Source organism: Mercurialis annua, linkage group LG3, assembly GCF_937616625.2.
Source record: "Mercurialis annua linkage group LG3, ddMerAnnu1.2, whole genome shotgun sequence".
NCBI lineage: Eukaryota > Viridiplantae > Streptophyta > Magnoliopsida > Malpighiales > Euphorbiaceae > Mercurialis > Mercurialis annua.
In genome coordinates, this window is record NC_065572.1 from 65,854,745 (window position 1) to 65,868,678 (window position 13,934).

The following is a 13,934-nucleotide window of genomic DNA, read 5'->3' on the forward strand; positions in this document are numbered from 1 at the left end:
CTTTAGTATCTTTTAGAGTAAATGACTATAGAGTACACAATATAAAAGCGCCATAAATTGAGATGTACAATGCTATGTTTTAAAAATGAGATTAAATCGCTACAAACGTGAAATGTTATTGTTAAATTTAAGATTTTACAGTCTAACTTACCTTGAAAAACCATTCATATTTTGGATCAGAAGCTAGCAACTCACTAGCTTTTAGACTTCTACATTTTTCAATTGAACTATTCTTCTCTTTCTCGACGACAATTCTCGCGTCACTAAAAGGCCTAAAACACTTATCCTTAGCAAAGCCGACGCACTTCTCTTTAGCGACAATCAAACACCTCTCCATTTCACATTCCTCGCAATTCTCCCTCTCTTTTAAATCAGCCAATTTTGCTCCAGTCAAATTCCGCCACCACGGCGTCTTGCATTTCTCCGATGCTGCTACCGCGCACCCTATCCTCGCCCCGCCTTCGCACTGCGACATAATTTTGGATTCACTGAGTTTGTACGCATTGACTCAGGATTGAGGGTTTCGAAAAGCCAGAACGTACGGGCCGGATGATGGGTCGTCGGGTTCGGACGCGGGTATAGGACCTCGAATGAGAGGGATTGGGTTGTCAAATTTGATTGTGGTCGCGGATGCTGAGTATTCGTCGTGGTTTGTGATTGTTGAAAGGTCCATTTAAACCAAACTACAACACTGCACTTCTCCAATAAGTTAGGGTTTTAAGAACAAAAGAACAGAAAAAAATGGATGAAGATGACACTGAGACTTCAATTATAGATGGTCTACTAAAAGATTGGCGCAAGAATTCCTTTTCTAAAGAATGCTTCTCTATGGTTGTAATTAGAGACCACTCTTCCGCCACCTCCTCCGACACCACCGCTCACCACGCTGTCTCCGGCGAGGATTTAACCATTTTTCCTCCAAGCAACCACGAGAATTTACTTCCTTCTTCTTTCAATTCTGATCCGAAGTACTTTCCCTCCTCTCCTATGTCTCCGTTGTCATTTCCGCAATCTGATTTCGAAGATCCTCCACCATCTCCGACTCCTCCTCCTCCACCGCCGCCGCAGCCGCCGGTTACCCTTTTGCCCCAATGGTGGAGTCTTGCGTTTGAGATCTTGCGTTCTAGAATTGGTAACGTGGGGTTATTTTTTGGATGCAGTACAGGAAAAAGATCACCGTCCTTTTGGTCATTCAAGAATGTTGCTTTTGTTGCGACGGTGGTGTTGTGGTGGTTTTCTGTTAGATTGCGGCGGCGGAGGCGGACGAGAAAGAGCGTGGAGCATTTGATGGAGATTGTTAACGAGAAAGACAAGGTTTGTTTTTCGCTATTGTTTTAATCCAAAGGTGTTTATTGAAATGCCTGTGAGAGAATATGATTCACTAAAGATTTTTTTTGGTTGTCGTGTCTGTCATTTTGCAGAAAATTATGGAGCTATTGAACCAGGTTGCTCAAATGAATGAAGTGCTCTTGTCTAGGCATAAAGTTCTTGCTTCAAAATTGCCGAATTAATTGTTTGATAGAGCAGATTATAGTTAGAAAGATTAGCAATTTGTAATGTCCGATATTGTTATACATTATGTGTTCTTATTCTTTACATGGCTATGGCTATGGCAATGGTAAACTAGTAGTAGCTAGATACAAATTTATTACTAATATTGTTCATCATTTTATATAGTGATTTAATTTTTCATAGCAGTTGAATTGAGCTTAGTTTTGACTAGTTTGAGTACATTTTAAAATTTATCAGACTGGAATGTTAATAGCCTTGCACGTCTTGCTTTCATAAATTTGGATAGTGGTCAATACGTGATTGAGGGAGAGTTTGGCATTCTGATCGAATTAAAACATTTTTAAACATGACTTTTTTTGAGTTGTGAAAGCTGCTGCTTTCTTTTAAAAAAATAGATTTAGAAAAAGCAAACTTTTAAAAAATCAAACCAATAATCCAAACGAATTCAAAAAGTATATTGAGGCATTAAACATCAATTCCAAACAGTATGTGAATTAGCTGCTTATTTCTTGAGCACTTTAAAAAAAGTTGTAGAATCTAAAAGTTCACTCAAATTGAGGTCTTTAGATATACAAAAAGTTAGCCTGAGAGCTATTCAGCATTAAGATTCACAGGAATCTGGGTCGATCCAAAAAATTTAGCATCTAAAGCATACAAATTTGCCAATTACAAACTTGCTGGCAACGTCGGAGTTGAACAATTATGGCTTTACAGTAAAGTGAACCATACTGTTCTGATTTTTGCATTCCCAATTTTCATATAAATTGCATGAGCATATTATTAAGAACTCCCCCTTTTCAGCGTTTAATAGTTTGTGACTGTTTTTATAGTAAAACAGTAAAAGTTTGACGGTGTCTAACAGTTATTGCAGAAAATTTGAGCCCTGTTGGTAGTTTAGCAGCTCATACAGGGCACTGCTTCAATTCAATAGAAGCATTTCTGGTATTCCTTGCAGAGATTCACACAGTCTAACTCTGCATTAATACGAGAGTTTGAACACGTTCCATCAACTCGCTTCCAGGCGGAGACAACATAAACACAGCCGGTGGGAATATTATCAGAGATCATATGCATATATCATACACAAATAATCTTGAAATGTCATATGTTTATATGGCAAGATCTATCTTGAGAAATCAAGTTCTTAAACTTCAAACCACAAATTCTGGCATCTGGCTTAGCAACTGATGTCTATTTCAAGTAAAACACACTAGCAATATGGAATATCTCACTAAGAACAAATGAATGTCTTACTGCAATGCATTGAACAAAATTCAAAAGTAGCACATCACAAAGTGAATCTCATAAAGAATAATCTGAAGGCAGCTATTTAACTTGAAAGAAAAGCTGGGAATCTCAAAATGATTCTTCTCTGCATATACCATAATATATGCAACATACAATCAATTTATCAATTACTTTCTCGAAGAATGAATGAAAAGAAAAACAAAACAAAACGATCTTTATGAAAAAGGAGAATCAAACTGTATATTTGATTTTTCTTCATTGATTACTCAAAAACACAGGATGAAGACAATATTGATGTCAATCAAAGAATTCTAACATTTTGTTTGCAGAAGCAGAACAAAGACAACTTACCAAAGAAACTCACTTTAATGTAAAGTGTTATAAACTTTAAATCTGCCTTTGACTGAGGAATTACATTACCTACAAAGTATGGCACAACCAACATATTTCGCTCACTAACTTTCCGATTCATTTGCTCCCTCATCTACTGCTTTTATCAGCGGAGTGGCGAATATCAAACTGATCTACAGACTCCAAGGGAGTCACTGTCTCATTCCTGATCCTCTTGATCTTGGGGCTCAATAATCCTCTATGCCCAAACCCATATAACTTAAGCACCTGATTATCAGCAAAATTGAAAGCTCTTTCCATGCTTTTCAAGCACCTCTCAGCAGGATAATCCCCATAGCTTCCACACGGCTTGCAACCGACAAAATGAGTAACAAAAGGCCATCTTTCATCACCCAAACCCGGGTGGTACTTCTCAATCATCTCCTCGTACCGATCTACCAACCCAGCCCAATAACCGTGCAAATAATACTGATTCTCAACATACACCTTATCCATCCACTGATCCTTCTGCGAAAGCAGCAAGTAAATTAAAGCTGACTGATCATCAGCCTCAAATGCCGGCCGCCCTTTCAAATTCGCAGTCAAAATCTTACCAGCCTCCTCCCTTACAATACCTTTAGGACCCATCGGAGCCCAAGCATCAAGCAAATCTAAACTCCATTGACAATTACGAAACAAGAAACTTCCGGTATTCAACGCAATCCAAGATTTCTGATCAAATAACAAATCCGGATACCCATGAATGACCATATTATGCTTATCGTACTTCGATAACGGGATCTCGAAAACCATATCAGTAAACATAGCATCACTATCCATCCACCAAATCCACTCAACCTCAGGGTGTGAAAGCATTAATCTCCTAATCATAGGCAATTTAGCCCAATACCCAGCTAATTCTTTATCTAAATGAGCCATATTATAAACAATTTCAATCCCATGAATCCTACAATAATCAATCTTGTTCTTAATAGCCTTCAATAAATAATGATCTCCAATCGGGTTATCACACGGGCTCGGCGGCGACCCAGTTAAAAGCAAAATCCTAGCTTTACCATTAACAAAACTAGGAAATTCAGGGTTTTGATTAAGCCATACCTTACGTTCTTGATCCCAATTACCAATTTTCGGACCTAAAGTGTAGGTAACATTGGGGTTGAACTCAAGCTCCGGTGGCTCATCCGGGTCAGTCGGATCCTTATCAGAACGGATCTCCTCCAAGATCCGTTTAGTCTCCTCGATTAAATTCTGATTAATGGTGTCAGCATCTGAGCTAGTGAGATTTCCAATACCGATTGTGCCCCTAAGAACAAGAATAGTAACGAACCCACATAGAATAGTAATCTTGATGTTGTTGAACGTTTTGTGGATCTGTCGGCCGCGTGACATTGCTGGACGGCCACCGGAAGCTCTGCCGTTCGCGGTGGTCGGTAAGGCTCCTCCGCCAACTCCGCTGGCTCTCTTTAGAGGAGTATTGTCTTGTTTCATTACCGCTCCCTCAATGTTTGTTCTTATTCAGTTACAGCAAAGGTTTTAGAGAGAGAAGTTTAAAAAATTGAACAAACAGATGCGGTTTCTCTCTCTTCTGTTTTTCTTTTCGTATAATTTAGTATAAATTCGATCTGGAAGCTGACATTAATTTAATGTAATAATTTGATTTTTTTTGTGGTTTCTTGATTTTGTTAGGTGCGTTGAGGATTTTGGGGGAAATGGGATAAACCCTAAATGGAAGCGGCGGTGGAGACGGCGGATGTAGGATTGGCAGCGTCGGCGGTGGTGGTGATGGTTGTGAGAGTAGAGAGAGGTGAGTGTTTAAGATTTGAAGACAACATTATGTCTGAATTGTGAATGTGAGTTAGTGAAAGCGTGTTAATCAGTTTCGATTTGACTTTGGTTATTACACATGGTAGTAGTTTTTAGCTGCTGTTTATTTTTATTTTTTCAAAAACAAATTACTATTATTATAATTATTATTATTATTATTATTATTTATTAATTGTTACATTAATTCAAAAATTATTATTATTATTTATACTAGTATTTTATACTCCTTCCATTTTTTTAATTGTTCATTCAAAATTTCAATGTGACTTCAACTATTATCTTCCAAATTTATCCCTTATTAATAAATAACACTATAGATCAATTTACAATGCATTTATTAAGTAATAGGGTGATTTTTGTATTTATTTTTATAATTTAAGATAAAATACACACAATTTTAATATGTACGGTTTTAATTAAATGGACAATTAAATAAAAACGGAAAAAGTATTAGTAACCATTTTCAAAGAGGCAACAACCGTATAAAAAAAGTCAGGAACGAACTTCCAACCTCATGCAACTATGAACTATTTGGCCATAACTGATAAATTATTAAATTAAATTATCTATAATTCATATTTATTTACCTTCTATAATACACATTTTTAACAATATAATTGTATAAATTTAAAAGAATTAATGGAATAAATATCCGTCTGTCAAATGGACAGTCCTGTGTTTGCGGGCCAATCTGTTTTGTGTTGGTAAAGTACAGCTCTAATCTAACTTTAACGCGTCTATCCTGAGATTCTAATATGTAAGAAGAAAGATCCTAGAAATGTAAAACTCTCCTCTTTTCTTCTCGTACATGTTAGAACTAATCTTGCAGCTTTGCAACACCGATCCCCCATTTTTTCACGCTCCACGACAAGCGCGTTAATAACACTCTCTCAAAATAATAAAAACATTTCCATGTGCATTTTTGTATTATGGGTCTGCTTGATGTAGGGACCATCCACCTTCCAATATCTACATGCCGTCTCCTTATCATCTCCCATTTGCTTCTCCTAATCAGGGGTTAAAATGCTCAAAATTGGAAAAGTTGTGGGACTAATTGTAAAAAATGCTGAAAATGGCTTTATTGAGATTTCGATAAAAATTGAAGGGTGAATTGATCCTTTATCTGTGTAAAGAAAAACAATTAATTATTGAATGGTGTGTGTGTTAGGTTATGATAATTGAACAATAATCATGACAGCAAAGAAAGAACAATGACATTCAATGTAAACGTGGACTCAACTTGCAAGAAAAGTGCAAGCTTTGGACAATCTTTAACCATTTGAGACCCCAAAAGATTTAAAAAAAAAGCCATTATAGAAACTGCCAAAAGAAATGTCATGGTACTTTGATGATGGAGAATGAGGCTAACATATATTGTAACAATGATTTTTGCATAATTTCTAATACAGGTTTGAAAGTAAGACAAGAACATGGTGGGAGTCGTGGGGCAAGCTAACGGACAGCTACTTTTTCACGACTAATGAAACATCGGAAAAAAAAGGGAACGGAAAAACAAATTTTAGATAAGGATGAATTGTAAATATAGAGTTTTGAGGTTTCAGAAACATTTTCGTTGAACTTGAAAAGTTTCCGTGCAATAAAATTCACGAAGCAGCAATCCTTGTGTATAAAAAAATGAAAATGAAGCAATGTTATCAGCTGGAGACAATCCTAACTGTTCATCTTTATTGCACAGCTCAGTATAGCAAGAAACAAAACTATTATTATGTCCGCAAATAGGGAAACTGTGCCATGAGATACTTATGTCCTAGTTATTCTTCATAATGGAGTGGGTGAAGGGAGTTAGTCTAAAATGATGTAAGACAAAATAATTTACTCTCTTAATCACCAAAGCTAAAGAACATAGGCAGCATATGGAGACTAATAATACAAGCAATGGGACAAAGGGTAACAACTTACAAGTTATCAGTTATTTCTTAGCCGATCTTTTCGTTTTCTTGCTCCTTGGCTCCTAGCCATTTTCTTGTTTCGTTTTCTCTTGGTTTTCCTAACCCGTACTCGAGTCTTGGGTCTGTCAGCTGCAATGCTTACCTGAAGCCTGACCTCTTCCTCCACCTTTCTTGTTGGCTTGAAAACTTTGGTTATTAAGGGATCTAATACATCGTTTGAGCAGTGAAGCGTGACGCCCATAGCCATGGCCTCATCCCACAGCTCTTTACCTTTGTCAAAGTTGCCCCCTCTACAAAGCTTAGGTATCAACACATCATACACTGGCCCATAACCACCCAGCGAGTTTCTCTTCATTCGTTCAAACAATTCAAGAGCAAAATTCACTCTCTCAACCCCGCAGAGAACGCCAATCAAATCGTAGTAAAACTTACGATCCGGGACTAGCCCCATTTCGATCATCTCATCAACTGTCTTATTCCCTTTACCAAATCTCCCAGTTATATACAACAACTTCACAACAAGATAATAGCTAACCCAATCTGGGTCGCATCCTGACTTTTTCATTGATTCGAGTATCCTACAAGATTCCTGAACTCTTCTCACCCTCCCAAGACAAGATAGCAATATATTATAACTATTCGAGTTTGGCTCTATCTTATAAGTTCTCATTTCCATCATCACATTCAAAGATTCAGGAACAAGTCCTGAAGGATTGCGTAAGACGTTTCCCTCACAAAGGCACTTGAGAAATGTATTAAAACTAAACAAATCCGGCATCACCCCATCTCCCTTCATCTCTTGAATTACTTTTCGTGCTTCTTTCACATTCTTTTGCACTGACCAACCATATATAAGACTCCTATAAACGCAAGGCTTCATAACTTCCGATATCTTATCCTTGTGGTGCCAAAACACCCCATATGCTTTCCTAGCAAGACCTTTGGCACAAAGAGCACTGATCATAGCAGTGACAGTTTCACCATCTTGTGAGCAATTGAACTTATCCAAGTTCTTGAATATACCCAATGCGTCATCTTCTCTCCCTAGCTTTACCAAATTCTCAGCCACAAGACCAAAAGTTTGTGGTTCCATTACACGGCCCTCCTTCCTTAAATCCGAAATCAAAATCTGCATTGCAGTATGATCCTTCTTCTCCGCCAAAACTCGAATCGCGTGGTTAAAATCCTCATCTTTCGTATCAAAATCTGATCTTTTATTCGACCATAGAAAAAATCTCAACAAACTTCTTGTGGGTGCCTCATGTTTGCAACAATCAATAATCTGATTAACAATAGCCGATGTCAAACAAATTCTAAAACCATTCAAGCTAGATTCTAAATCATCTAAACTACCAATCGAGCTCGAAACAACCTTGCAAATCTCCTGCAGCTCGAGTGGCACTTGATTATGAAAAACTGTAGAGTACCCAGAGACTAGAAAATGCTTAGATTTGTCGGCGTCCAATTTTTTCAACAGAAAGCCTACCCCTTTGGGTGTAAAGAAGCAACGCATTTTTCACTGAGGAATTTAGTCGAACAGGTGGTGTGTTAATCATTTAGCTATGAAATACAACAGCACCACTCACAAAAATTCAGCTTCTCCACATATAATTGTTACCTTTATCATTTTTTATGTAACTTAATCCATAAAAAACAGCCTTACCCTTAAATTTTAAAAGAGTGCAAGAAGAAAGCGCGCGAGAATAACAAAGAGCAAGGATGATTTCAGGGGCACGGGGCATAATTTTTGTATACAGTAACATGTTTTCAGAGAAAAAAAATTAGAAATTATTTTTGTTTATAAGATGAATGAAAATTAATGAATAAATAATATGGCAACTAATGTTTAGCAATAAAATATATTTACAGTATATCTTTGTATGCAGTGATAAGAAAAAACAATTATTTAATGGCTAATTTTAACCTTTTTTACTTAAATTTTTATTTATTACTTGATGACTCATTTTATAAAAAACAATGTTACTATTTTGTACATATTTATTTGTTAATAATTTTTATGTTTACTTTTTCTGTATTTGATTGAGAGTTATAGTTTTTTCTCTTTTGCATTTTATTAGGTTCTTTTATCAAAAATTTAGCAGGTGAATATGGTAAAAAATTTAAGTTTTTGGACTGAATTGATCATTATGATGAAGTTTGACGAGTAACTGATAGAAAATTAAAATTGTGGCTAAATGTCTATTAACTCAAAATTCAAGGTGCAAATTGTTTTTGAAGGCACATATAAATAGAAAATTATACAAATGGCACCAAACCAATGAAATTCGAAATGTCTCGTAAAAGAAAAACACGAAATTGGCGTTGCTTTTTCTTGGCGTAAAAAGTTGCCAAAACCCGCGAATCCAGACCAACAAAATCATCTCTGTCTATCTGATTTTCCGATTCTCATTTACTTCATTCTGAAGCATTCCAAATTTCCAATTATAACGTTTAATGGTGATTGATTTGTGAAGGCTAAGGGATGAGTCAGGTTTTTGAAGGATATGAACGCCAATACTGCGAGCTTTCTGCGAATTTGTCGCGGAAATGCACGTCTACCAGTGTTCTTGATGGAGGTAACAAAATGTTATGTTTTGATTACTTAATGTAAAATGTTTAATTGTTTTATTCTTCTTAATATATTTTGTGTTGCTTTAAAAAAGAAATTATGTTATCATAATCTGAAATGTGTAGGGTTGGTGGTATCTGCTCAATTATTTTTATATTATAGTAATTCATTTCAATTATAGAACTGTCAATTTTTATCGTTAGATGCTTATATATTTGGCTGGTGATGATGATATTGTTGTTGTTTTGTAATTTGTAGAGCTGAGAAAGCAGAAGCTCTCTGAAATTAAGGCAGGATTGGAAGAGGCAGACACTTTGGTAATGTGTATTTGTTATGACATTCTTTTCCTTGCGTTTTTCGTTATGATTTTTAGTCTGGCTGGACCGTGTGATCTCACTTGATGTACTACAGATTCGAAAGATGGACCTGGAGGCAAGGTGTCTTCCACCAAATGTAAAGACAATGCTCCTTGCTAAGTTGAGAGAGTATAAAACTGATTTGAATAATTTGAAGAATGAAATGAAAAGAATCACATCTTTGAATACCAATCAGTTTGCTCGCGATGAGTTGTTGGAGTCGGGAAAGGCAGATGCAGTAATGGTATGCTTCCATTGAATTAATGTCATTTGCTTATGAGTGATTTTCATGAAGTTCTTTCTACTAGCTGGTTGCATTTGCATAATGCTTCATTGTCCATAAGGACTTGCTATTTCATGTGTTTGTTGGTGTCACTTTGTTGACAATTATCCCTTGGTTCAAATTATCTGATTTAGTTCTTGAATCTTGTTAAGCTTTGAATTGATGAAAAGGAACGAAGGAATGGATTCTAGAAAGTACAAATGCATAATACTTTTGGTCTATCTCAGCTATGATATGCGCATTTTGCAGATGCATGTTTCAGAGTATTTTTCCTACTAATCCAAGGCTTCCCATTCTTATGTTGTCATGTTGTAATTCATTGCTTACTCTGTACTTCGTGTGTAGGAATGCTGATTTGTTATCCTCAAGTACCCTTTTTATTTTCCTTGATGTTCTCCAAAATTACCGCTCACCAACTTCTTTATTTAGGCTGCTACAAGATAGTTCTCTTTAGTGTCAAAAGCTGGTCAAATTACAGCTCTGTGTTTCTGTTTACGCAATGTTTTTAGTATTAACATTAAGTGCCTGAAGTTCATGGAGGTTGAGAGAGTTTTAGAAACTATAATGAATGTAAAAACAACAAAAAACGGATATTAGTACTGCTATTCTATTGATAAATTTAAACAATCAAATAAAATCTGTTGAGTGCAATGCAACCTGTTGAACCTACTACTTTATGGCAGAAGTTAAAGTCTATTGACTGACCAAGTTAATGATATGTCTAACTATATGGTGAAGAATACGGCTGGATAAAAAAAAGTTTTTAACTCACTGATGAAACTTGCTCTTAATTGTCTCTCTTGGTTCAGATTGCAGTAAACCTTGGCTTTAGTTTAAATTGAATCTAGTTTATCACAGTTCCAGTGTCCAAAGACTAAATCATGAAATCGATCTTCTCAGAACTTTTAACTGCTTTTCGATATCCTTTTTATAGTCCCGGGATTAGAAAGATATTTTTATAATTGGGACTTTTATGATTGGCGCATGTTACAGTGCTGCTTGTGTTTGGAGAATGAAATGCTATGTGGGAGTCTAAAATCTCTGGAAATATCCTGTTGTTTACTAAGTCTCACAAGTTCGAAAAATGCTACACTATTAAACATATATAATTTTTTCTAGAAATGTATGAATTGACTGGTCAGGTGTCTGCAAATCAAAGAGGAAGACTATTGATGTCGACAGAGAGACTGAATCAGTCTACTGATAGAATTAAGGAGAGTAGAAGAACAATGTTGGAAACAGAAGATCTCGGTGTCTCAATCCTGCAAGACTTGCATCAACAACGCCAAGCTCTCTTACATGCTAATAACACGGTATAGTTTATCCCTTATTCGTTCTGCTTCAGGCATTGACAAACAACTATGATCTCATGGTTTATAGCCATTTTAAAAGAAATACTTGATCTTGTGTGTAATTTATATATGTTAGTTCCAATAACCCTCTTCTAAACCTCTTACCTAAAAAATAGAAACGTGAAAAACGCCGAAACCACATTTTTTACAAGAATAAGTTATAGATAAAGAGTTTTTGAGTTCTTGAAAATGAAATGACACTTCAAAATGTAGGAATCGAGAAGAAAAATGTTGTCCATGTCCTAATTGTTCCTTACATTTTGCAGCTCCATGGGGTTGATGACAATATTGGCATAAGCAGAAAGATATTGACAGCAATGTCAAGAAGGATGAACAGAAACAAATGCATAATTGGATCCATAATAACAGTACTCATCTTTGCCATCTTATTGATACTCTATTTAAAGCTCACTCATTAATCTGCTGTCCTCTGAATTTCAATTTGTTTAATACCATACATTCTTTAAAAAGAAAAATCATCAAGTAGTATATAATTATTTATTTCTTTGATCGGACCGATATTCGGTACTTTCAAAATGTGCATCATGCTCTTTCTAAATGTAGTATATGGAATAGGTGGGACATTTCTTATGTTCTTTCTATATTTAGCCCTTGAATTTGGATGTATATAACTTATTTAATTGGTTTTTAAAATAAGCATGTGTTCATTTCACATGTAGAGAGGATCCTCAGTATCTTATATTGTGTGAAAATCACAGAGAGTTATTTTTTAAATCAAAGAAAGAAAAATCACTGAGTTTCTGACATTGATTTAAAAGTGCTGATCATTTAGTGAAAATAATCTCAGTTTTCTCTAATACTATTTAAGCTTAATTACTTAAAAACACCCCACCTTATAATTTTTTTTCGTTTATACTCCGACCTAGGAAAATTGTCAATTGTACTCTATTTTGGGTTTTTCGTTTTCACCTCTACCCTGAAGCACTAAATTAATCTTTTTTCATCTAAAAAAAAAATTAAAATAGTCCTTCATTTTTAACCTATATTCTAATTAAACATAAATGTTATTAATTTTACCAAAACACCATCTCTTTTAAAAAAAATCAACTAATTATAAAAAAATTAAAAAATTCCGACAAAACCGTCGTCTGCCGCCGCATGTTCCTCCAAAATGGAGGAATAGATGTTCCTCCTTCCATGGAGGAACATGAAGGAGGAGTTGCTGCTCCTCCTTTTCCGGAAGGGGGACGGCGGCTCCGGTGAAGGTGTCTAAAAATAAAAACAAATTAATTTTTTTGTTTAAATTTAATGACGGATCGGAGAAGTATGGTGGTAGATCGAATTTTTTTTTTAATAATTTAATTTTTTAATAAATTTTTAAAAACAATTAATTATGTGAACTTATTTAAATTTTTTTAAAGTTGAAGGATTTATTTGTATTTTTCCAAATAAAAAAAAATATGGTAAAATCCTTCTATTTAATTGTTATTAACGTTTTTATCCTTAAAATATTTAAATTATCAATTGTACCCTTAGTTGGGATAGAGTTGAAAACGAAAAATTCAAAATAGGGTACAATTGAAAATTTTCCTAGGTCGGGTTATAAACGGAAAAAAATTACAACGTGGAGTGTTTTTAAGTAATTAGGCCTAGTATTTAAAACCCATATTAGAAAATTTTCAAACTCTAAACTTTTTGATGAAAAATATAGAGTAAATTTAGAGGTAGAAATGAAGACAAAATAATAATAATCATTGTCACTAATTATTTGTTTTATTCAAGTTGGCATTAGAGAGAGAGTTGCATTGCAATTTGCATGGAGAGGAGAAAAAGACAATCTAAAATCTAAATCTAAAACTGATTGATATTGGCCAACTAGAGCACATGTTCAATAATACTTATCGCATCTTTGCCTATTCGCCCTCTCTTACTCACGTGACAGGCCACACATGCCACCAATTAACATGCGCCACATTTGGTTGTTCTCATAATTTTATTTTTTTGGATAAATATAATTTTTTTTTTGATGAATTGTTCTCATAAAAATTACAAGACATCTGTACTAAAAATACAAATACCTAGTTGTCCTACAAATTTTAAAAGTTGAAATTATATAACTGCATCGGCACTACATAAATTATATGATTAATTCATTAAAATTATGCAATCTGAAAGGCTGAATCAACTCCAATTTCTCTATAAATTTATTTTATTAATGTTGACCATTTTACTTTACATATATAGTTTTATTATTTATCTATATTTTTAAAAAAATTAATTTATACTTTTTTGACTTTACAAATTACATGTTTGACTCATTAATATTAATGGATGAAATTACATCCTATAACAAAATAGTATATTCATATAATTCCACCATTTCAGTTTTTTTTGATGAATAATTTCATATTACTTTTATTATATTTTTATATAATTTATAATAAAACTAATTTAATAATAAAATAATAAAAGTTCGCATATATTATAAATTAAAATTGGAAACCAAACAAGCAACACCATTTAACAAAATGAGACAAAACGATAGTATTCAACATTATAAATTTTCAG

General features: G+C 34.5%; 4 protein-coding genes across 5 annotated transcripts; 2 read left to right on the top strand and 2 right to left on the bottom strand.

Annotated features, from left to right (window-relative positions):
- Nucleotides 1-141: 141 nt before the first annotated feature.
- On the top strand, nt 142-1,608 carry LOC130015364 (uncharacterized). The gene is made up of 2 exons (XM_056105325.1): nt 142-1,314; nt 1,422-1,608. Exons 1-2 carry the CDS (start codon nt 742-744, stop codon nt 1,509-1,511), a joined length of 663 nt encoding a protein of 220 aa, XP_055961300.1. The 5' UTR covers nt 142-741; the 3' UTR covers nt 1,512-1,608.
- A 1,366-nt stretch (nt 1,609-2,974) lies between these two features.
- On the bottom strand, nt 2,975-4,989 carry LOC126674379 (probable xyloglucan 6-xylosyltransferase 5). The gene has a single exon (XM_050368827.2). The coding sequence runs from the start codon at nt 4,597-4,599 to the stop codon at nt 3,241-3,243; it is 1,359 nt and encodes a 452-aa protein (XP_050224784.1). The 5' UTR covers nt 4,600-4,989; the 3' UTR covers nt 2,975-3,240.
- A 567-nt stretch (nt 4,990-5,556) lies between these two features.
- LOC126674378 (pentatricopeptide repeat-containing protein At5g61370, mitochondrial) lies at nt 5,557-8,623 on the bottom strand. 2 transcript variants are annotated; one of them, XM_050368825.2, is made up of 2 exons: nt 6,856-8,623; nt 5,557-5,942 (listed from the first exon to the last, which is right to left on the bottom strand). In XM_050368825.2, exon 1 carries the CDS (start codon nt 8,356-8,358, stop codon nt 6,862-6,864), a length of 1,497 nt encoding a protein of 498 aa, XP_050224782.1. In that variant the 5' UTR covers nt 8,359-8,623; the 3' UTR covers nt 5,557-5,942; nt 6,856-6,861. The 2 variants fall into 2 exon arrangements, with proteins under 2 accessions (XP_050224782.1, XP_050224783.1); XM_050368826.2 differs by lacking the exon at nt 5,557-5,942 and adding an exon at nt 5,950-6,058.
- Nucleotides 8,624-9,120: 497 nt separating this feature from the next.
- On the top strand, nt 9,121-12,062 carry LOC126674382 (vesicle transport v-SNARE 13-like). The gene is made up of 5 exons (XM_050368830.2): nt 9,121-9,421; nt 9,673-9,731; nt 9,826-10,014; nt 11,196-11,366; nt 11,672-12,062. Exons 1-5 carry the CDS (start codon nt 9,328-9,330, stop codon nt 11,822-11,824), a joined length of 666 nt encoding a protein of 221 aa, XP_050224787.1. The 5' UTR covers nt 9,121-9,327; the 3' UTR covers nt 11,825-12,062.
- The last annotated feature ends 1,872 nt before the right edge of the window (nt 12,063-13,934 follow it).